General features: G+C 46.4%; 1 protein-coding gene across 1 annotated transcript in view; it reads right to left on the bottom strand.

The window, feature by feature from the left end:
• Positions 1–24,645, bottom strand: part of ARHGEF39 (Rho guanine nucleotide exchange factor 39) — a 95,199-nt gene extending 70,554 nt beyond the window's left edge. The window contains exons 1-3 of the mRNA XM_029583468.1: positions 24,550–24,645; positions 19,453–19,502; positions 1,718–1,908 (exon numbers count right to left, since the gene is read on the bottom strand). Of these exons, the coding sequence (XP_029439328.1) occupies positions 1,718–1,908; positions 19,453–19,502; positions 24,550–24,611 (303 nt within the window). The 5' untranslated portion in view covers positions 24,612–24,645. The remainder of the gene's footprint in view (positions 1–1,717; positions 1,909–19,452; positions 19,503–24,549) is intronic.
• Between the last annotated feature and the right edge of the window lie 254 nt (positions 24,646–24,899).

The raw sequence follows: 24,899 nt of genomic DNA, 5'->3' as shown, positions 1-24,899 counted from the left end.
CAACAACCTTTCTTGTGTGAGGGGCAGGAGCAATCTGCTACCAACCACAGGAAGAGAGTGCATTTAGAAGAGTTTGTGCGGTGCGAGATAAGGTTAGATTATCAAAGTGCAAATAGAAATCTCCTAGAACTTTGGTGTTAATGAGAATTGTATCGAGATTAAGCACAGCTTCAATAATAGGTGACGAATTAGGAGATAAAGGTCCAGGAGGGCAGGATGTTAATCAAATATTGATAAAATTGAACTTCAGGAAAAGCAACTCCTATGGTGATGGGGCTGTGATCTCTCTCTCAGTGAACTTCAGTGACCCTTGTCTGGGCTTGAAAATATATGAGAAACGAGGAAGACAGCAGCGATTAAGAACTGGAATATCATAGTCCTTGAGCCAGGTCTCTGTGATACATAAACATTCATGTGATCCCGACAAAAGGAGATCATACACGCGTCCATGCACATCACATGCAAAACACATATATGAGAAATGTGGAGGAAGCAGCGATTAAGAACTGGAATCTCATAGTCCCTGAGCCAGGTCTCTGTTATGCATAAACAATCATGTGACCCAGACGCGTCCATGCACTTCAGCACATGCAAAACAACGCGACAGCTGCAGCTGAGACCGTCAGCTTCCCCTCGTTGGCATCGCAGCTCTATCTCTGCCTTCCACAGGCCACGGTGCATGGGAGACAGCCAAGATTTGACATTGTGCTAAACAAAGAGGGGAAGGAATTGATCCGCACGGAAATTGCTGCAAAAAGCTGCACCTTTTTAAGCCACTGCACTCCCTAAAGACAGCCCTGCCCTATCTCAAAATCAGAGGGTAGAGGCAGCAACAGCACTGACAGGTAACAGGGAAGCCAAGAAGTAGACTGAGCTTCTTACCCAACCTGGTAGCCGGCGAGTGACTGCTGGGGGCGAGGGCTTCAAGCCTTCACCTACGAACTTTCTTTTGCCAACTTTGCAGGATTACAATCTGCTCGACTGAGGGAAGGAGCCAAGCAATCTGTCTCTTCATGACAGGCCTAGGTTCACAGGAATTCATGCATGTCCACCATCTGCTGGAGATGGAGAGTTTTGGCGGGCTATCAGTGTACAGCTACATATGAGTGGTATCAGCGAGTCAGTTTCTGTCTCCATCTGCTGGAGATGGAGAGTATTGCGGGCTGATGTCAGTGTACAGCTACATATGAGTGGTATCAGCGAGTCAGTTTCTGTCTCCATCTGCTGGAGATGGAGAGTATTGCGGGCTGATGTCAGTGTACAGTTACATATGAGTTGTATCAGCGAGTCAGTTTCTGTCTCCATCTGCTGGAGATGGAGAGTATTGCGGGCTGATGTCAGTGTACAGTTACATATGAGTTGTATCAGCGAGTCAGTTTCTCTGTCTCCATCTGCTGGAGATGGAGAGTATTGCGGGCTGATGTCAGTGTACAGCTACATATGAGTGGTATCAGCGAGTCAGTTTCTGTCTCCATCTGCTGGAGATGGAGAGTATTGCGGGCTGATGTCAGTGTACAGTTACATATGAGTGGTATCAGCGAGTCAGTTTCTCTGTCTCCATCTGCTGGTAGGAGTGCATAACCCACTTGTGTGGACTAGCCTGCCTGAACGAAGAGGAAATATCGTTATGATAGTGAGGAAAGGAGGAGAAAAGTAATCAGGAGACTGAAGAGTAGGACGGTTGGAGGGAGGAAGGGAGGGAGATGATGCCACATACCATGCTGATCCCATCCAGCTGCTTCACGTATCTCTGCTCCGTCTCTACCAGCTCTTTAGCTGTGCAGATGCGTTTCCGCTCCCAGCGCGCTCTCTGCTCCTCCACGCTGCTGCTGGCAGTCACCTGCTTCTCACCTGTCTGGGTGGGGAGCTGCGGTCTCACATTTATGGGATGGAGTGTCACATTTATGGCTGAGAGTAAAAACATCAAATGCACCTCAGTAAGAAGGGCTGTTCAGAAACAGTATCTTCCTGCCCTTATATACCAGGGATCATGGGATAAGGTGAAAGGGGGGAGACTCGGGAGTAATCTTAGGAAATATTTCTGTACAGAGAGGGTGGTGGAGAGAGAGAGTGAGGATTAGTAGGAGGGAGAGGGTGGTGGGGGGGAGACTCAGGAGTAATCTAAGGAAATATTTCTTTACAGAGAGGGTGGTGGAGAGAGAGAGTGAGGATTAGTAGGAGGGAGAGGGTGGAAGGGGGGAGACTCAGGAGTAATCTTAGGAAATATTTCTTTACAGAGAGGGTGGTGGAGAGAGAGAGTGAGGATTAGTAGGAGGGAGAGGGTGGAAGGGGGGAGACTCAGGAGTAATCTTAGGACATATTTCTGTACAGAGAGGGTGGTGGATGTGTGGAACAGCCTCCCAGTGGAGGTGGTGGAGACATGGACAGTGTCTGAATTAAAGGAAGCACGAGAGAAATACAGGGGAGCTCTGAGGGAGTGGTAGGGATTATAAAGCAGAAGATTAGGACCCTATGCTCTGTTTCCGCCCTCATATACTTTATGGAACATAGCGTGAAACACAGATAAGTATAAATAATGGAGACAATTGAAGTTACACAGATGGTAAAATACCTTCCATGGATAACAGGTATATGACATATGTAGCGAATACACGAGCGCTCCTCATCCGCTAGTACATCGCTATGCCAAATAGTGGTGCCTATGCAAACATATGTACATGTTTTTCTATATAATGATATAACCAGAAACATAACTCCCCATTCCCCCCTCCTTTCCAGATAAGAAGAGTACCGGAAAATAAAAAAGTAATAAAACATTGATAAAATAAAATACCATGAATGGCATTATCCAGCTCTGTATTCTTTGCTTGCTGCTGGTAATGAAATAGCGTTAGGGTTAGGGTCAGGGTCTGTCAATGAATGTATACACCGAGTCCAAGGTAATTACCGGTCCCAAAGGAGGTCGTTCCTTGAGTAGGTAACCAGGTGGTCACAAAAGCCTTCATGGTATTGTGTTTCACAGCAGTGAGAGGAGACATATGGTACCGACTGCCAGAGATGGAGTATCCGGGGACTTCCAAGCCTTAGCTGCTATAAAGACTTGGGGTGCAACATGTATTGCCATGTTTAGGAAGGCCTTCCAGAGGTATACTGAGTACGGCACACTTAGGATTCAGATCCTGGGTTCCAGGTACCACACTCGCTAACCAATCAGAGACCCCTTTCCAAAACAAATCACCTTCGGGCACTGCCACCATTTATGAATAGAAGTGGCCAGCTGTCCGCACAGCAAACCTTGGGAACTGCAGGGATCATTGTATGGAGTCAGGTGCCACCTATAGAGAACTTTATAACATTGTTCCTGTATGTTGAATATATGAATATATATGAATAGAAGTGGCTAGCTGTCCGCACAGCAAACCTTGGGAACTGCAGGGATCATTGTATGGAGTCAGGTGCCACCTATAGAGAACTTTATAACATTGTTCCTGTATGTTGAATATATGAATATATATGAATAGAAGTGGCTAGCTGTCCGCAGCATACCTTGGGAATTGCAGGGATCATTCTATGGAGTTTCTCCGGAGACAGGTGCCACCTATAGAGAACTTTATAACATTGTTCCTCTATGTTGAATATATGAATATATATGAATAGAAGTGGCTAGCTGTCCGCAGCATACCTTGGGAATTGCAGGGATCGTTCTATGGAGTTTCTCCGGAGTCAGGTGCCACCTATAGAGAACTTTATAACATTGTTCCTGTATGTTGAATATATGAATATATATGAATAGAAGTGGCTAGCTGTCCGCAGCATACCTTGGGAATTGCAGGGATCATTCTATGGAGTTTCTCCAGAGTCAGGTGCCACCTTATAGAGAACTTTATAACATTGTTCCTGTTTGTTGAATATATGAATATATATGAATAGAAGTGGCTAGCTGTCCGCAGCATACCTTGGGAATTGCAGGGATCATTGTATGGAGTTTCTCCGGAGTCAGGTGCCACCTATAGAGAACTTTATCACATTGTTCCTGTATGTTGAATATATGAATATATATGAATAGAAGTGGCTAGCTGTCCGCAGCATACCTTGGGAATTGCAGGGATCATTGTATGGAGTTTCTCCGGAGTCAGGTGCCACCTATAGAGAACTTTATAACATTGTTCCTCTATGTTGAATATATATGAATATATATGAATAGAAGTGGTTAGCTGTCCGCAGCATACCTTGGGAATTGCAGGGATCATTGTATGGAGTTTCTCCGGAGTCAGGTGCCACCTATAGAGAACTTTATCACATTGTTCCTGTATGTTGAATATATGAATATATATGAATAGAAGTGGCTAGCTGTCCGCAGCATACCTTGGGAATTGCAGGGATCATTGTATGGAGTTTCTCCGGAGTCAGGTGCCACCTATAGAGAACTTTATCACATTGTTCCTGTATGTTGAATATATGAATATATATGAATAGAAGTGGCTAGGTGTCCGCAGCATACCTTGGGAATTGCAGGGATCGTTCTATGGAGTTTCTCCGGAGTCAGGTGCCACCTATAGAGAACTTTATAACATTGTTCCTGTATGTTGAATATATGAATATATATGAATAGAAGTGGCTAGCTGTCCGCAGCATACCTTGGGAATTGCAGGGATCATTCTATGGAGTTTCTCCGGAGTCAGGTGCCACCTATAGAGAACTTTATAACATTGTTCCTCTATGTTGAATATATATGAATATATATGAATAGAAGTGGTTAGCTGTCCGCAGCATACCTTGGGAACTGCAGGGATCATTCTATGGAGTTTCTCCGGAGTCAGGTGCCACCTATAGAGAACTTTGTAACATTGTTCCTGTATGTTGAATATATGAATATAGATGAATAGAAGTGGCTAGCTGTCCGCAGCATACCTTGGGAATTGCAGGGATCATTCTATGGAGTTTCTCCGGAGTCAGGTGCCACCTATAGAGAACTTTATAACATTGTTCCTGTATGTTGAATATATATGAATAGAAGTGGCTAGCTGTCCGCAGCATACCTTGGGAATTGCAGGGATCATTCTATGGAGTTTCTCCGGAGTCAGGTGCCACCTATAGAGAACTTTGTAACATTGTTCCTGTATGTTGAATATATGAATATATATGAATAGAAGTGGCAGGCTGTCTGCAGCATACCTTGGGAATTGCAGGGATCATTCTATGGAGTTTCTCCGGAGTCAGGTGCCACCTTATAGAGAACTTTATAACATTGTTCCTGTATGTTGAATATATGAATATATATGAATAGAAGTGGCTAGCTGTCTGCAGCATACCTTGGGAATTGCAGGGATCATTCTATGGAGTTTCTCCGGAGTCAGGTGCCACCTATAGAGAACTTTATAACATTGTTCCTGTATGTTGAATATATATGAATATATATGAATAGAAGTGGCTAGCTGTCCGCAGCATACCTTGGGAATTGCAGGGATCATTCTATGGAGTTTCTCCGGAGTCAGGTGCCACCTATAGAGAACTTTATAACATTGTTCCTGTATGTTGAATATATGAATATATATGAATAGAAGTGGCTAGCTGTCCGCAGCATACTTTGGGAATTGCAGGGATCATTCTATGGAGTTTCTCCGGAGTCAGGTGCCACCTATAGAGAACTTTATAACATTGTTCCTGTATGTTGAATATATGAATATATATGAATAGAAGTGGCTAGCTGTCCGCAGCATACTTTGGGAATTGCAGGGATCATTCTATGGAGTTTCTCCGGAGTCAGGTGCCACCTATAGAGAACTTTATAACATTGTTCCTGTATGTTGAATATATGAATATATATGAATAGAAGTGGCTAGCTGTCCGCAGCATACCTTGGGAATTGCAGGGATCATTCTATGGAGTTTCTCCGGAGTCAGGTGCCACCTATAGAGAACTTTATAACATTGTTCCTGTATGTTGAATATATGAATATATATGAATAGAAGTGGCTAGCTGTCCGCAGCATACCTTGGGAATTGCAGGGATCATTCTATGGAGTTTCTCCGGAGTCAGGTGCCACCTATAGAGAACTTTATAACATTGTTCCTGTATGTTGAATATATGAATATAGATGAATAGAAGTGGCTAGCTGTCCGCAGCATACCTTGGGAATTGCAGGGATCATTCTATGGAGTTTCTCCGGAGTCAGGTGCCACCTATAGAGAACTTTATAACATTGTTCCTGTATGTTGAATATATGAATATATATGAATAGAAGTGGCTAGCTGTCTGCAGCATACCTTGGGAATTGCAGGGATCATTCTATGGAGTTTCTCCGGAGTCAGGTACCACCTATAGAGAACTTTATAACATTGTTCCTGTATGTTGAATATATGAATATATATGAATAGAAGTGGCTAGCTGTCCGCAGCATACCTTGGGAACTGCAGGGATCATTCTATGGAGTTTCTCCGGAGTCAGGTGCCACCTATAGAGAACTTTATAACATTGTTCCTCTATGTTGAATATATATGAATAGAAGTGGCTAGCTGTCCGCAGCATACCTTGGGAACTGCAGGGATCATTCTATGGAGTTTCTCCGGAGTCAGGTGCCACCTATAGAGAACTTTATAACATTGTTCCTGTATGTTGAATATATGAATATATATGAATAGAAGTGGCTAGCTGTCCGCAGCATACCTTGGGAACTGCAGGGATCATTGTATGGAGTTTCTCCGGAGTCAGGTGCCACCTTATAGAGAACTTTATAACATTGTTCCTGTATGTTGAATATATGAATATAGATGAATAGAAGTGGCTAGCTGTCCGCAGCATACCTTGGGAATTGCAGGGATCATTGTATGGAGTCAGGTGCCACCTATAGAGAACTTTGTAACATTGTTCCTGTATGTTGAATATATGAATATATATGAATAGAAGTGGCTAGCTGTCCGCAGCATACCTTGGGAATTGCAGGGATCATTGTATGGAGTTTCTCCGGAGTCAGGTGCCACCTATAGAGAACTTTATCACATTGTTCCTGTATGTTGAATATATGAATATAGATGAATAGAAGTGGCTAGCTGTCCGCAGCATACCTTGGGAATTGCAGGGATCGTTCTATGGAGTTTCTCCGGAGTCAGGTGCCACCTATAGAGAACTTTATAACATTGTTCCTGTATGTTGAATATATGAATATATATGAATAGAAGTGGCTAGCTGTCCGCAGCATACCTTGGGAATTGCAGGGATCATTCTATGGAGTTTCTCCGGAGTCAGGTGCCACCTATAGAGAACTTTATAACATTGTTCCTGTATGTTGAATATATATGAATATATATGAATAGAAGTGGCTAGCTGTCCGCAGCATACCTTGGGAATTGCAGGGATCATTCTATGGAGTTTCTCCGGAGTCAGGTGCCACCTATAGAGAACTTTATAACATTGTTCCTGTATGTTGAATATATGAATATATATGAATAGAAGTGGCTAGCTGTCCGCAGCATACCTTGGGAACTGCAGGGATCATTCTATGGAGTTTCTCCGGAGTCAGATGCCACCTATAGAGAACTTTATAACATTGTTCCTGTATGTTGAATATATGAATATATATGAATAGAAGTGGCTAGCTGTCCGCAGCATACCTTGGGAATTGCAGGGATCATTCTATGGAGTTTCTCCGGAGTCAGGTGCCACCTATAGAGAACTTTATAACATTGTTCCTGTATGTTGAATATATGAATATATATGAATAGAAGTGGTTAGCTGTCTGCAGCATACCTTGGGAATTGCAGGGATCATTCTATGGAGTTTCTCCGGAGTCAGGTGCCACCTATAGAGAACTTTATAACATTGTTCCTGTATGTTGAATATATGAATATAGATGAATAGAAGTGGCTAGCTGTCCGCAGCATACCTTGGGAACTGCAGGGATCATTCTATGGAGTTTCTCTGGAATCAGGTGCCACCTTATAGAGAACTTTATAACATTGTTCCTGTATGTTGAATATATGAATATATATGAATAGAAGTGGCTAGCTGTCCGCAGCATACCTTGGGAATTGCAGGGATCATTCTATGGAGTTTCTCCGGAGTCAGGTGCCACCTATAGAGAACTTTATAACATTGTTCCTGTATGTTGAATATATGAATATAGATGAATAGAAGTGGCTAGCTGTCCGCAGCATACCTTGGGAATTGCAGGGATCATTCTATGGAGTTTCTCTGGAATCAGGTGCCACCTTATAGAGAACTTTATAACATTGTTCCTGTATGTTGAATATATGAATATAGATGAATAGAAGTGGCTAGCTGTCCGCAGCATACCTTGGGAATTGCAGGGATCATTCTATGGAGTTTCTCCGGAGTCAGGTGCCACCTATAGAGAACTTTATAACATTGTTCCTGTATGTTGAATATATGAATATATATGAATAGAAGTGGCTAGCTGTCCGCAGCATACCTTGGGAATTGCAGGGATCATTCTATGGAGTTTCTCCGGAGTCAGGTGCCACCTATAGAGAACTTTATAACATTGTTCCTGTATGTTGAATATATGAATATAGATGAATAGAAGTGGTTAGCTGTCCGCAGCATACCTTGGGAATTGCAGGGATCATTCTATGGAGTTTCTCCGGAGTCAGGTGCCACCTATAGAGAACTTTATAACATTGTTCCTGTATGTTGAATATATGAATATATATGAATAGAAGTGGCTAGCTGTCCGCAGCATACCTTGGGAATTGCAGGGATCATTCTATGGAGTTTCTCCGGAGTCAGGTGCCACCTATAGAGAACTTTATAACATTGTTCCTGTATGTTGAATATATGAATATATATGAATAGAAGTGGCTAGCTGTCCGCAGCATACCTTGGGAACTGCAGGGATCATTCTATGGAGTTTCTCCGGAGTCAGGTGCCACCTATAGAGAACTTTATAACATTGTTCCTGTATGTTGGCAGCAATTGACACTTTGGATAACTGAAAGAATACTACGTCCCTTACTTCCTATTCAATTCCTTCCCCCAAGCCCCTATGCAATGCCTTTATGTGAGCTGCAGAGTATGGAGAATGATTATTCAGTCATTTATAAACCTTGGAAAGAAAACCCTTCATTCTGCCTGAGTGCTCGCAATACTTCTCAAAAAGTGTCGTACCTGGGAACCATGGGTGGACCATGTATCAGGGTAAATAAGAAGCGTCGTACCTGGGAACCATGGGTGGACCATGTATCAGGGTAAATAAGAAGCGTCGTACCTGGGAACCATGGGTGGATCATGTATCAGGGTAAATAAGAAGCGTCGTACCTGGCAACCATGGGTGGATCATGTATCAGGGTAAATAAGAAGCGTCGTACCTGGCAACCATGGGTGGATCATGTATCAGGGTAAATAAGAAGCGTCGTACCTGGCAACCATGGGTGGATCATGTATCAGTGTAAATAAGAAGCGTCGTACCTGGCAACCATGGGTGGATCATGTATCAGTGTAAATAAGAAGCGTCGTACCTGGGAACCATGGGTGGATCATGTATCAGGGTAAATAAGAAGCGTCGTACCTGGCAACCATGGGTGGATCATGTATCAGTGTAAATAAGAAGCGTCGTACCTGGCAACCATGGGTGGATCATGTATCAGTGTAAATAAGAAGCGTCGTACCTGGGCAACCATGGGTGGATCATGTATCAGGGTAAATAAGAAGCGTCGTACCTGGGAACCATGGGTGGATCATGTATCAGGGTAAATAAGAAGCGTCGTACCTGGGAACCATGGGTGGATCATGTATCAGGGTAAATAAGAAGCGTCGTACCTGGGCAACCATGGGTGGATCATGTATCAGGGTAAATAAGAAGCGTCGTACCTGGGCAACCATGGGTGGATCATGTATCAGGGTAAATAAGAAGCGTCGTACCTGGGAACCACGGGTGGATCATGTATCAGTGTAAATAAGAAGCGTCGTACCTGGGAACCACGGGTGGATCATGTATCAGTGTAAATAAGAAGCGTCGTACCTGGGAACCACGGGTGGACCATGTATCAGGGTAAATAAGAAGCGTCGTACCTGGGAACCACGGGTGGATCATGTATCAGTGTAAATAAGAAGCGTCGTACCTGGGAACCACGGGTGGATCATGTATCAGTGTAAATAAGAAGCGTCGTACCTGGGAACCACGGGTGGATCATGTATCAGTGTAAATAAGAAGCGTCGTACCTGGGAACCACGGGTGGATCATGTATCAGTGTAAATAAGAAGCGTCGTACCTGGGAACCACGGGTGGACCATGTATCAGTGTAAATAAGAAGCGTCGTACCTGGGAACCACGGGTGGACCATGTATCAGTGTAAATAAGAAGCGTCGTACCTGGGAACCACGGGTGGACCATGTATCAGTGTAAATAAGAAGCGTCGTACCTGGGAACCACGGGTGGATCATGTATCAGTGTAAATAAGAAGCGTCGTACCTGGGAACCACGGGTGGATCATGTATCAGTGTAAATAAGAAGCGTCGTACCTGGGAACCACGGGTGGATCATGTATCAGGGTAAATAAGAAGCGTCGTACCTGGGAACCACGGGTGGATCATGTATCAGTGTAAATAAGAAGCGTCGTACCTGGGAACCACGGGTGGATCATGTATCAGGGTAAATAAGAAGCGTCGTACCTGGGCAACCACGGGTGGATCATGTATCAGTGTAAATAAGAAGCGTCGTACCTGGGCAACCACGGGTGGATCATGTATCAGTGTAAATAAGAAGCGTCGTACCTGGGCAACCACGGGTGGATCATGTATCAGTGTAAATAAGAAGCGTCGTACCTGGGCAACCACGGGTGGATCATGTATCAGGGTAAATAAGAAGCGTCGTACCTGGGCAACCACGGGTGGATCATGTATCAGGGTAAATAAGAAGCGTCGTACCTGGGAACCACGGGTGGATCATGTATCAGGGTAAATAAGAAGCGTCGTACCTGGGAACCACGGGTGGATCATGTATCAGGGTAAATAAGAAGCGTCGTACCTGGGAACCACGGGTGGATCATGTATCAGTGTAAATAAGAAGCGTCGTACCTGGGAACCACGGGTGGATCATGTATCAGTGTAAATAAGAAGCGTCGTACCTGGGAACCACGGGTGGATCATGTATCAGTGTAAATAAGAAGCGTCGTACCTGGGAACCACGGGTGGATCATGTATCAGTGTAAATAAGAAGCGTCGTACCTGGGAACCACGGGTGGATCATGTATCAGTGTAAATAAGAAGCGTCGTACCTGGGAACCACGGGTGGATCATGTATCAGTGTAAATAAGAAGCGTCGTACCTGGGAACCACGGGTGGATCATGTATCAGTGTAAATAAGAAGCGTCGTACCTGGGAACCACGGGTGGATCATGTATCAGTGTAAATAAGAAGCGTCGTACCTGGGAACCACGGGTGGATCATGTATCAGTGTAAATAAGAAGCGTCGTACCTGGGAACCACGGGTGGATCATGTATCAGTGTAAATAAGAAGCGTCGTACCTGGGAACCACGGGTGGATCATGTATCAGGGTAAATAAGAAGCGTCGTACCTGGGAACCACGGGTGGATCATGTATCAGGGTAAATAAGAAGCGTCGTACCTGGGAACCACGGGTGGATCATGTATCAGGGTAAATAAGAAGCGTCGTACCTGGGAACCACGGGTGGATCATGTATCAGTGTAAATAAGAAGCGTCGTACCTGGGCAACCATGGGTGGATCATGTATCAGGGTAAATAAGAAGCGTCGTACCTGGGAACCACGGGTGGATCATGTATCAGTGTAAATAAGAAGCGTCGTACCTGGGAACCATGGGTGGATCATGTATCAGTGTAAATAAGAAGCGTCGTACCTGGGAACCATGGGTGGATCATGTATCAGGGTAAATAAGAAGCGTCGTACCTGGGAACCATGGGTGGATCATGTATCAGGGTAAATAAGAAGCGTCGTACCTGGGAACCATGGGTGGATCATGTATCAGGGTAAATAAGAAGCGTCGTACCTGGGCAACCATGGGTGGATCATGTATCAGGGTAAATAAGAAGCGTCGTACCTGGGAACCATGGGTGGATCATGTATCAGGGTAAATAAGAAGCGTCGTACCTGGGAACCATGGGTGGATCATGTATCAGGGTAAATAAGAAGCGTCGTACCTGGGAACCATGGGTGGATCATGTATCAGTGTAAATAAGAAGCGTCGTACCTGGGAACCATGGGTGGATCATGTATCAGTGTAAATAAGAAGCGTCGTACCTGGGAACCACGGGTGGATCATGTATCAGTGTAAATAAGAAGCGTCGTACCTGGGAACCACGGGTGGATCATGTATCAGTGTAAATAAGAAGCGTCGTACCTGGGAACCACGGGTGGATCATGTATCAGTGTAAATAAGAAGCGTCGTACCTGGGAACCATGGGTGGATCATGTATCAGTGTAAATAAGAAGCGTCGTACCTGGGAACCATGGGTGGATCATGTATCAGGGTAAATAAGAAGCGTCGTACCTGGGAACCATGGGTGGATCATGTATCAGTGTAAATAAAAAGCGTCGTACCTGGGAACCATGGGTGGACCATGTATCAGTGTAAATAAGAAGCGTCGTACCTGGGCAACCATGGGTGGACCATGTATCAGTGTAAATAAGAAGCGTCGTACCTGGGCAACCATGGGTGGATCATGTATCAGGGTAAATAAGAAGCGTCGTACCTGGGAACCATGGGTGGATCATGTATCAGGGTAAATAAGAAGCGTCGTACCTGGGAACCATGGGTGGATCATGTATCAGGGTAAATAAGAAGCGTCGTACCTGGGAACCATGGGTGGATCATGTATCAGGGTAAATAAGAAGCGTCGTACCTGGGAACCATGGGTGGATCATGTATCAGGGTAAATAAGAAGCGTCGTACCTGGGAACCATGGGTGGATCATGTATCAGGGTAAATAAGAAGCGTCGTACCTGGGAACCATGGGTGGATCATGTATCAGGGTAAATAAGAAGCGTCGTACCTGGGAACCATGGGTGGATCATGTATCAGGGTAAATAAGAAGCGTCGTACCTGGGAACCATGGGTGGATCATGTATCAGGGTAAATAAGAAGCGTCGTACCTGGGCAACCATGGGTGGATCATGTATCAGGGTAAATAAGAAGCGTCGTACCTGGGAACCATGGGTGGATCATGTATCAGTGTAAATAAGAAGCGTCGTACCTGGGCAACCATGGGTGGATCATGTATCAGTGTAAATAAGAAGCGTCGTACCTGGGCAACCATGGGTGGATCATGTATCAGGGTAAATAAGAAGTGTCGTACCTGGGAACCATGGGTGGACCATGTATCAGTGTAAATAAGAAGCGTCGTACCTGGGAACCATGGGTGGATCATGTATCAGGGTAAATAAGAAGCGTCGTACCTGGGAACCACGGGTGGATCATGTATCAGGGTAAATAAGAAGCGTCGTACCTGGGAACCACGGGTGGATCATGTATCAGGGTAAATAAGAAGCGTCGTACCTGGGAACCACGGGTGGATCATGTATCAGTGTAAATAAGAAGCGTCGTACCTGGGAACCACGGGTGGATCATGTATCAGGGTAAATAAGAAGCGTCGTACCTGGGAACCATGGGTGGATCATGTATCAGTGTAAATAAGAAGCGTCGTACCTGGGAACCACGGGTGGACCATGTATCAGTGTAAATAAGAAGCGTCGTACCTGGGCAACCATGGGTGGATCATGTATCAGGGTAAATAAGAAGTGTCCTACCTGGGCAACCATGGGTGGATCATGTATCAGTGTAAATAAGAAGCGTCGTACCTGGGAACCATGGGTGGATCATGTATCAGTGTAAATAAGAAGCGTCGTACCTGGGAACCACGGGTGGACCATGTATCAGTGTAAATAAGAAGCGTCGTACCTGGGCAACCATGGGTGGATCATGTATCAGGGTAAATAAGAAGCGTCGTACCTGGGCAACCATGGGTGGATCATGTATCAGGGTAAATAAGAAGCGTCGTACCTGGGAACCATGGGTGGATCATGTATCAGTGTAAATAAGAAGCGTCGTACCTGGGCAACCATGGGTGGATCATGTATCAGGGTAAATAAGAAGCGTCGTACCTGGGAACCACGGGTGGATCATGTATCAGTGTAAATAAGAAGCGTCGTACCTGGGAACCATGGGTGGACCATGTATCAGGGTAAATAAGAAGCGTCGTACCTGGGAACCATGGGTGGACCATGTATCAGGGTAAATAAGAAGCGTCGTACCTGGGAACCATGGGTGGATCATGTATCAGGGTAAATAAGAAGCGTCGTACCTGGGAACCATGGGTGGATCATGTATCAGTGTAAATAAGAAGCGTCGTACCTGGGCAACCATGGGTGGATCATGTATCAGTGTAAATAAGAAGTGTCGTACCTGGGCAAATTCAAGCACCTGTCCAAGTCCAGGAGGGCCCGGAGTGGGCAATGCATCATAGGCACGTATAGTGGTACCCGTAAGAAAGGAATAAATCCCTTGTCTTTCCCGAGCTGTAAATTGAGGGTTATCCATGCCCCCTCTAAAGAGAGAGTGTTATGAAACAGACGGGACATCTGGTGATAGTCAGAGAGCCCCACTAGCTTGGTCTTCCAAGCCTTCCACAATCGTAAAGTATTGCTTAAGGCTGGTGGCACATATGTCAGTGGCCTCCAGGTAGATTTGGGTTGCGACGGTAGGGCTTGTAGAGGCATAGGCCCGACTTGTACTTGCTCCAATTGAACCCATTGTTTAGTATCAATCCTATTGTATAAGTCCACCAAATACCGTAATTGTGCTGCGGCACAGTACCAGATTATATTCGGTGCTCCCAAGCCCCCTGCCTACTTGGGTAGAAATAAAGTTGTTCTAGCTACCCTAGGTGGCCTCTTCCGCCATATGAAACCATAAATTTTGGTTGGCCTTTGCTTTAGTAGGGCTGTTGGAATGAAAATGGGAATAGTAGAGAAGAAATATAATAAGCAGGGTAAGATGACCATTTTAATAACTGCTAGCCTCCCCCGCCATGAATAATATTCCCTATACCATTTCAGCAGGTCTTTATCTATCTTTTTCCAAAGTGGGTTATAGTTAAGTGAGTATAACAGAATTGTGCGAACCAATTTGCACCTCCAAATATTTAATAGAAGTACGTGCCCATCGAAACGGGAATGTCTTTGTGATGTCCAGAACCACCTGACTGGGCAAATTAAAGGTTCAATAGTTCCGACTTTTCTAGGTTCACTGTGAAGCCAGACACCCAATGGAATTGCTCCAAAGCTGTCATAACACCCTGTAGGGAGACCTCAGGGTCAGTTAATGTGAAAAGGATGTCATCCGCGAATGACAATAGTTTAAAGTGCAAATGATCAAGCTGGACCCCAGTAATGGTCTCCGTGCAAAAGGTTCTAGAAAGAGTGCAAAAAGCATGTGTGAGAGGGGGCATCCCTGCCGCGTTCCCCTTTCTATATCAAGTAACGGGCCATAACCCCCATTCACTTTCACTCTAGCCTGGGGCAGCTCATACAGCTTTTTAATCCAAGTTTGGAAGAGTTCACCAAAGTTCAATTTATCAAGTTCTTTGAACAGAAAAGGCCAGTGTACAAGGTCAAAGGCCTTTTCAGCGTTGATAGCCAAGAGGGCAGCAGGTGTTTAATGGTGATGGACCCAATCTATCAGGTCTACCACTTTTCTATTATCATCGCTGGCCATACGGGAAGGGATGAATCCTACATGATCGTTGGGCACTAGTGAGGGAATAATGCCCTTTAACCGTTCTGCTAGAATGCAGGCTAATATCTTAAGATCCACGTTGATGAGCGATATCGGACGATATGACCCACAATGAATTGGGTCCCTTCCTGGTTTAGCGAGAACTGTAATGTCCGCTACATTAGCATGATTCGCTAAGGAATCTGTGCCCCTTAAGGAATTAAGCATCTCAGTTAGAGGTTCTGCCACTATGTGAGAAAGCTTTTTGTAATAGCTTCCGGTCAGGCCGTCTAAGCCAGGGCATTTCCCTGGTTTTAAAGCTTTAATGGCCCTTTGCACCTCAGCTAGTAGAATAGGGCCATCTAAATACGTCTGCTGTTCGACCGTAATAGTTTGCAATGGTAAATCCTTGTAAGTAACGATCAGGACCAACAATGTCAGTATCTCTGCTATATAACTGACCATAAAAGTTGGTGAAGCATTTCCCAATCCCCTCTGATGACGTAATAAGATGTCCCCCAGCTGTCCTTTACTTTAGTGATATTGTTTTAGGCAAGAACCTCTTTTAAACGTCCTGCCTTGTTTCCCCCTTCATAATAATGCTGTTTAGTTACGTCCATTTGAAAAGCGAGTGCCTTAAGGGCATCTCTTATTCTATTCATTTTCTGGAATATCGTAGGGCCCGGTGTTTGCATGTGCTGCTGTGTCAGCTGAGTAAGGTCCGTTGTAAGTGCCTTCCGTTGTCTCTCCCTCTCGCATTTGCGAAAGGATGTGTGCGAAATGAGTATGCCCCGAACGACTGCTTTTGAGCATTCCCATATAGTCAGCCTAGAAGTGAGATCATCGAGATGATCGTGGAAGTACTCTGTCAATTTTGTACCCAAGGATTGAACAAATATGGGGTCTTTGAGAAGTCTTTCATTGAGCCGCCAGAACTTTTGGCCCTGATCCTGATTATTAAGATTCACATGAATCCAGACCGGAGAGTGATCGGACCATGCAATGGGCTCAATTCCAGCATCAGTCACCCAATTTTGCGTTTGCCTGTCCACTAGAAAATAGTCCAGCCGAGAATATAATTGGTGGGCATGGGAAAAGTAAGTATAACTTCTGGAGTGCATATTTCTCTGCCGGCAGACATCCCCCAATTGCCAATGTGATATCAAGGTAGACAACCGCTGCCGGACTATTCTCGGGGTGGTGGATGCCTGTGCAGAGTTATCCATGGTGGGGCTATGAGTCACATTAAAGTCCCCTCCCATGATTTTTGCTCCTTCAGTGTACTTAAGTAACACCCCGTCCAACGTATTAAAAAAAAAGACATTGTGTCCTGTATTAGGGACATAAACGCTGACCAAAGTGACTACTTGTTTCCCCACCCTAATGTTTAAGAGGATAAAACGCCCCAGCGGGTCCCGTACAATCTCTAGTACCTCATGTACGAAATCCCGAGTAACCAATATGCCCACTCCCGCATATCTGGAGTCCTTTGTGCTAGCAGCGAGATATACATTAGGGTAGTGGCGGAGCGAAAGGACCCTTTCATGTCGTTTCCGTAAGTGCGTCTCTTGTATCATTGCTATAGAGACATGATGTGTTTGGAGCTCTTGATTAAGTAGGAACCTTTTGCAGTAGTGAAGGCCCTTCACATTAAGAGACATAATACGCTCCCCTGGGTTCAGACCCTTGGCAAGTGTATTTAATCTGGACATGTTGAGAGTTTCTTACCTAAACGACAGCTACCTGAACAAAGAATACAGTAATAATAAACAATGTTCCCTGGAAAGGAGAACCCAAAAATACCCCTTAGTCTGGCATCAACCCTCCATAACTCGTGGGTGATAAAACTCTGCACCTGGGAGTCACTCCCTGCCGGCATGGTACACTCCCTCCCGAAACTTGTGATAAACGTTAAACCCATCTTTTATAACCTTTGAACATACAACAATAAGCTTGCTCACTACTCATGTGGTTCTGGCATCAGCCCTTCAAGCAACGGAACAGCCACCGTTGATCTTCTGCATCGGGCAAGCTAATGGATGTGGAAGTCAGCTCCAGTGAAACTGCCTGGGAGTAGAGTCATTGTCCGAACCAACAGTGTCCCAAAATAATGAAATCATCCTTGATCTGACAACGCCGATCGGGAGTCCTCGGAATGACGGCGTAGCCAGCTCCCACCTTTTCCTTCCCTGCGCCATTTTGGGTGGTCGTCCATCTTGGGATTTTTGGTGGGTTTCTTCAGTGCTGCAATATTGGGCTGGAGGCCAGCCTTGTTAAGGGCTCCAATAGCTTCTGCTAGGGTTTTGACGCAATAAGCCACACCGTTATCCGCAAAGTGGAGTCCAAACGGAAAAGTCCAGCAGTACCGGATGTTTTCTGCACGTAAATAAGCAGTGATTTCTTTCAAAATCAAATCGTTTGCATAGCGTGGATGGGGCCAGATCCTGGTAAACAGTCAGGGTATGGCCTTCCCACGACCAGGAATTCCTTTTACTGGCTGCGTCCACAATCTTGGATTTTTGAAGAAAGCTATGGCAGCACAAAACAAGGTCTCGAGGCCTAGAGTCCATTCTGGGACCAAGAGCCCTATGAGCCCTCTCTAGCTTGATGTGCTCAGGGGGACACTACCCTCAGCTGAATCGCCTGGCTCGTGGCTGGTTTGGAGAATAAATTGGCATATTGAACCTGCCCCTTCCATGGCATTACTGTATTCTGGGGCCTCTGGCACCCCCCGAATCCTAATCTTGCACCGCTTGGAGCGGTTTTCCAGATCCTGCAGCTTTTCCGGTGTAGTCACAATTTCTCCAACCATTGTGTCTTGCTGCATGGCCACTTTATTTAAAGCAGTCCCGAGCGCATCCACTCTCACCTCAATCTCATCAACTCCGTGGCCCAGGCTCTCGGATGTCAGACATCGAGGCCAAGAGTTCCTGCTTTTGTGCTTTTAAATTGGCCCGAAACTCTATGAGCCAGCCTCGGATGTCATTGTTAAGTTGAGCGGAAGCCTCTGCCCATTCCGGGCTTCCCCCAGCTAGGGGGATCAGTTCCCTGCAGCGGCGTCTCCCCCTCTCCCGCCGCCCACGGCGTCTCCCTCTCTCACCGTCCGCAGCCTGTTCCGGCCCAGCCTCGTGATCGCTCCCTATATCGGACGGCAGTTTTACTAAACTGAAAGTGTTTAAATCCACTTGTTTTCCTTTTAGCCACCAAGCCACTATGTGCCCAGGTACCTGCGGCAGCTGTATCATTGGTTTCTAAAGAGGTTTGCTTACTTTAGAAGGTTTATCGCGGCTTTTATTGCTGACTGGGGAGCGGAGCGATTCCCCTATGCAGATATCTTCCTTGCCGGTGAAAGAGCGCCCCCCTGCCCCCTGTTCTGACGCACCAGAGGGGCCTCATCAATCATTGAGCCCTCAGTCTGGCTCAGGCAGCGTCTTCTCTTCTTCTCCGCCCCGTGGCCTGAGCTCGATCAGGTGGGAAAGCCCGATGTGGTCTCTGAAGAGGCTCTTCCTTCCCCCCACGGCCAGTGAGGAACGTCGGCAGCTGGATAAACTCATCCTCCGTCTCCCTGCCCTATCCAGCTCGGCTCGTTCAGACTACAGACCACTGTCAGGCCAATGCAGTACCCTCTCCAGGGCAAGGCAAAGCATCATTACTCGGGTAACTTTAAAACATTTATCATTCATTTTTTCTTAGCGCCTTTTACATTATACTTAGGCAGCCCCTTCCCCAACCTCACACAAATGCATCTTAATGTCTGCTTGGAGAGGGAAAGCAGAACATACTCACATCCTTCATTTGTTTCTGTCGAGCTCTGGGTTCTTGGCATTTCACAAAATCTGAATGAGAAATAGATTCTTTGAATCAGAATTGTTATTGACAATAATCTCCTTTCCTTGAGTCCTGCTAGATCAGTCCTTGCTCTCAGGATTTTCCTGCTCCCCAGCTGTTAAAGACAGGGGCCACACCTCCACCATGATTTAAACACCTACTATAAAAAAAAGAGTGGCTCCAGGGCCTTCTGCCAGAGCAACCAGACAAGAACATATCAAGGGTCTTTGCCCCCACCCTTTTATTCCATCTTCCCCCCCAATTTAACATTTGAACCCTGGAGGATGCACTCTTCCTAAGAGTGGGGAGGGAAAACGAGAGAAAGTCTAGATCACCAGAGACGTTCATTGGCAGCACCTGTGTTCGACTAGCAGGACTCAAGGAAAGGAAATGATCAGACAATGTTAAATGAACCTCCCCCAACCCAAGGGAGAGAGGGTAAAGGGCATTCTACCACCATTTAAAGTGAACTACAGCAGAGAAAAAGAAGAGGACAGAGCAGCTATGTAACATGAGCGGCCAGACCAGGAAACTCAGAATGAGAGTGAAACGTTTGCAAGACTTCTTATTGTGAAGGCGGTTAAATGACCATTGAATAGATGACTCAGACTCTGGTAGTAGAATTTGCACGTCACAGCCCCCTGTTGGTAACTTGCAGTGAAATATCACTTTAAATCATGCAGAGCTAAGGCTGGAAAAGTCCTACATTGGAGAATGCTGAATAAGAACAATTTATGAGAGAAATGTACTGAAAAAACAGATTCTCAACCTGACTAACAAGGGGAGTCAGACCCTTGGGTACCAGTTCTCAAACACCACAAAAGAAAAGGCCAAGCAGGATGGAAGAATGTGCACACAATCTCTTCCCATGGTCCTGCCTGGGTCTTGGCCTTTTGGCCGAGGCAAGGTGACTCATCCAGGCTGGGTAACAGCCAATGACTGGACATGAGCTTAGCGGCACTAAAAATCACTAAAAGCTGAGACTGTGCAGGGTCTGAATCACTGACAACTAAACAAGCCATGTGCCTAGTGGAGCTGTAAATCCAAGCCAGGAAAAGCCCTCCTATGAAGGAAGAGGAAGTGAAGGTCAGCGGCAGATCCGGGAGGCAGAGCAGTCTCCCAAGAGGGGGAACCTCAGCGGCAGATTGAGCGATCCCCCAAGGGGAAGGGGACCTTAGGTCCCCCTGGAGCAAGGAGACCCCCCCCAGTGGCAGATTCAGTGGTCCCCCAGGAGGGCGTGGACCCCAGTGGCACAGACCTTTCAATGGAGCAGAAGTGGCATTGAGGAGATGGCAGCCATTCAGATACAACGGACATGGGTGAGAGTTGGGGAAACAAGGTGGAGGACAATAATAACAACACTTGATTAAGCAGGAACTCAAGAGGCCCCTTCTGTTCCATATGGTGGTATACTGAGGGGACCAACAATCCCAAAGATTAAATATTCTTCCTACCTTGTAGAAATGTATATAGTTGTGTGGCCTGAGACTATTAATGACAGCAAAACAGGTGAGTTACAGTGAAAACTTTCAAATGGTCCATCAACTTCATACTTTAAAGCAGTGCAATAATCAAGCGAGCATTGCCTCTAAACTGTGTACATAGCAATATTTATTAAACCATCGGTCTATGCTATGTACACAGTTTAAAGGCAACGCTCGTTTGAAATTGTCCATCAACTTTAAAGTATAAAGTAGTGCAATACACAATGTTTTCACTGCAACACCCCTGTTTCGCTGTCATTTTATTTAGGGTGTTTGCTCATCGTTCCACGTTTTGCGGTATTTCCCATCTCCTGAGACTGACGTCCTATTAGCGATTACATAATCATGTAGAAATATATATACTTGTATAGTCTAATAAACCTGTATATATTTGTACATACTGCCAGCCTTCTTCACAGCCCCATTTATTTTCCTGGGGTGAAGGGAGGGAGATACCACCCACTAACACTGTTTTTCCCAGTGGAGCCACCAGGCACCAACGGAGTCTGTCCTGGGGGGCTCCTGCCAGCTTGCCCTGCAAGGTAAGCAGTGAAGGGGGCATTACATAAATTTCTGGAGGCATCGCTGGGATCAATTTGATTAATTTTGATTTTTCTTACTGCGAACAGGACTGGTAGATTGGGGGAAAATAGATGCTAAGGATGTATTGGTGTAGAGATAAAGGGGTTAACTTGTCACGGGCTCTATCAATGAATGATGTCCCTGAGGACACGGAGTCAGCTGCCACTGAACAGGCCCTAGAAGATCTCCAGGTCTTGGGCACAAGTAAAGGTCAGGGGGAGATTTTATGATGATGCACAGGGGAAGGTGAAGGATTTCTGTACTTGCTCTATGGATCTAGATCCTAACAAACCACTCCTTACAGTTTTGCTGGGAGAAGAGGTATCTGTTCCCTTAGTCACTATGGGGAGTAAAGCGTCTGCTCCACTTAACCCCAGTGGGAGGGTGGATGTTCTTCTGGTAATTGGCAGGAAACATTGCAGGCCCTACTAAGAAGTGAGAGGAAACCTCTGCAGGATGTAGCAGGGATTCTGCCAGCCTATTCCCCCGACGCACTGATTGCTACCATGGGGAAGGTGTTAGAGAAGTGCCTGCAGCCCCATTATACCAGCCCATACAAGAGATTGAGGGTATTCTCAGGAGGAGAGGAGGAGTTTGACCACGGGATGGTCCTGGCCCTTCAGATGCTACAAGAATGGCAATGCACTGAGGTGGAGAAGAAGAAGAGGGTTGTAGAGAGTTTGTGTGTCCCTGCCCGTGATGCACTAATGTCTCTGACCCTTTCCAAGCCTGATGCTACTGCCAGGGTTGCGTGGACATTTTAGAAGGCATGTATGGTAGTACAGAAGACAAAGAGGATTGCTTTATTCACTTCAAAACTACCATGCAGAGGCCTGGGGAGAAGCTCTCTTAATATGCATCCCGTCTAGAGCTGAGGAAGGGGACGATCACGGCACAGGACATGGACAGGGCTCAAAGTGAACAGAGAGTCAGGGGGCCTTATATTCAGATGTCACTGCGATGAAAATTGGGCTGACAGAAGACAGAAGGGACCCTTCCTTCCTTTGCTATTGTAATGAGAGGGATCCGAGAAGAAGACCGAGAAGCCATGATGAGCTCTCTGTGACCAGCTGAATGTCTAATCCTTGTGTGGCAGGGCCTGGCCAGCTCTGTCACTGGAGAGAAGAGCAGGGATGGACAGGACATGCGGGGTATAAAGAATTAATAGCCTGGCCAGCTCTGTCACTGGAGAGAGGAGCAGGGATGGACAGGACACGCGGGGTATAAAGAATTAATAGCCTGGCCAGCTCTGTCACTGGAGAGAAGAGCAGGGATGGACAGGACAGGCAGGGTATAAAGAATTAATAGCCTGGCCAGCTCTGTCACTGGAGAGAGGAGCAGGGATGGACAGGACAGGCAGGAGTATAAAGAATTAATAGCAACATACAAGACACTGAGGAGACCTGCAGGAAATGTGCTTTGAGTTGGCAGCCAGAGGGTTTCAGTAAACACTGCCGAGGAGAGGATTTGAAAAGGGTGGACTTGTACATTTAAACTGCTTTTTCCAGATAACAGTGCAATTAAAGATCAAAGAAACTAAAGATGAAAGGGAAGGATGTGCTCAGCAATGAAGCTGAATTGCGAGGAGGGGTACAGAAGCAGGGGCTAGGAGCCAGTCACATGCACGGTAGCACCATAGGATGGGAGGAAGCCGATATACAGTGAGAGGGAGGGGGAGCTGAGGCTCCGCAGCAGGGAGAGGGGGGAGTGGGATTTATTATGGATATCTTAGCTCCATCATTAACCCATAGTTTTACAGTTTTCCATCTAAAATCCTCCGTGTGCACAGAAACTCCTCTAATAATGGGAGGAGAGCAGAATTAGCATCTTCCCCTCCTTACTCTCCGTGCAAACAAAAATATTCGCATTCTGGTGTCCTCTCAGTAAAAGCCACACAAAGTCACTGCAATCTCCCAGCACAAAATCCCGGGGGGAAACCCACACTCCGCACCCACGGAATAAACCTGGCACAGGAATCCAGCACAGACACCCAAAAATCACAAGCACAACCCGGCATCCCAAAAGGCAGCAATGCACACATTACAGTCTGCCCTAGAACACCAACACACCTCCTACTGAGAGGAGCAAACCGGAAACCCGAAGAAGGTGGCCTGATACAGATCCCCACAGTCATGAATGCAAGACGCAGGCAGCCCCCTCCCCAAACAGAGGATCAGTCATGAATGCAAAACGCAGGCAGCCCCCTCCCCAAACAGAGGATCAGTCATGAATGCAAAACGCAGGCAGCCCCCTCCCCAAACAGAGGATCAGCCATGAATGCAAAACGCAGGCAGAGGATCAGTCATGAACGCAAAACGCAGGCAGCCCCCTCCCCAAACAGAGGATCAGTCATGAATGCAAAACGCAGGCAGAGGATCAGTCATGAATGCAAACCGCAGGCAGCCCCCTCCCCAGAGGATCAGTCATGAATGCAAACCGCAGGCAGCCCCCTCCCCAAACAGAGGATCAGTCATAAATGCAAAACGCAGGCAGCCCCCTCCCCAAACAGAGGATCGGTCATGAATGAAAAACCCAGGCAGCCCCCTCCCCAAACAGAGGATCAGTCATGAATGCAAACCGCAGGCAGCCCCCTCCCCAAACAGAGGATCGGTCATGAATGAAAAACCCAGGCAGCCCCCTCCCCAAACAGAGGATCGGTCATGAATGAAAAACGCAGGCAGCCCCCTCCCCAAACAGAGGTTCAGTGATCACAGACTGGAGGAAGAGAAAAACGGAACTGCAAAGCCCAAGGAGGCACCGGAGAGAGAGAAACCGAAACGCAATTCCTCCTGTGCGTGCAAAACACAAAGACAGCAGAGATGAACGTTACCCAAAGCTGAAAGAGAAAATGCAAGAAAAGAAAAAATGAGCAGGAAAAGCTCTGCCTAATGCTGGGGGGAGAGCAGCAGAATCTGAGCTCCAGAACTGAAACCGGACCAGCACCTCCCGGATCTCCCTTCTCCAATTATTTTATTCTAAAGTTTCTTACATTTCGGCGTCAGAACGAGAAAAATCCGCAGCAAGTCCTGCCCAGCTGGAAGCGTGAAACATTCAAACCTGGCGCCAGGCGGAGAGAGAGGAGCCGCCCACCCCCTGCGACCGGAACCTGCCGCCTACTGCGCCCCCTGCCGGACAGGAGGGGGACAGCACCCAAACCCAGCACCCAGCCCTCCCCCCACCTAACACAGAGCCCTAATCCCAGCACACAGCCCTCCCCCCACCCAACACTGAGCCCTAATCCCAGCACACAGCCCTGCCCCTCCTAACACAGAGCCCCAAACCCAGCACCCAGCCCTGCCCCCACCTAACACAGAGCCCCAAACCCAGCACACAGCCCTG

This window comes from Rhinatrema bivittatum, chromosome 1, assembly GCF_901001135.1.
Source record: "Rhinatrema bivittatum chromosome 1, aRhiBiv1.1, whole genome shotgun sequence".
In the NCBI taxonomy this organism is placed as follows: Eukaryota; Metazoa; Chordata; class Amphibia; order Gymnophiona; family Rhinatrematidae; genus Rhinatrema; species Rhinatrema bivittatum.
This window is presented reverse-complemented; position numbering and strand designations above follow the sequence as displayed.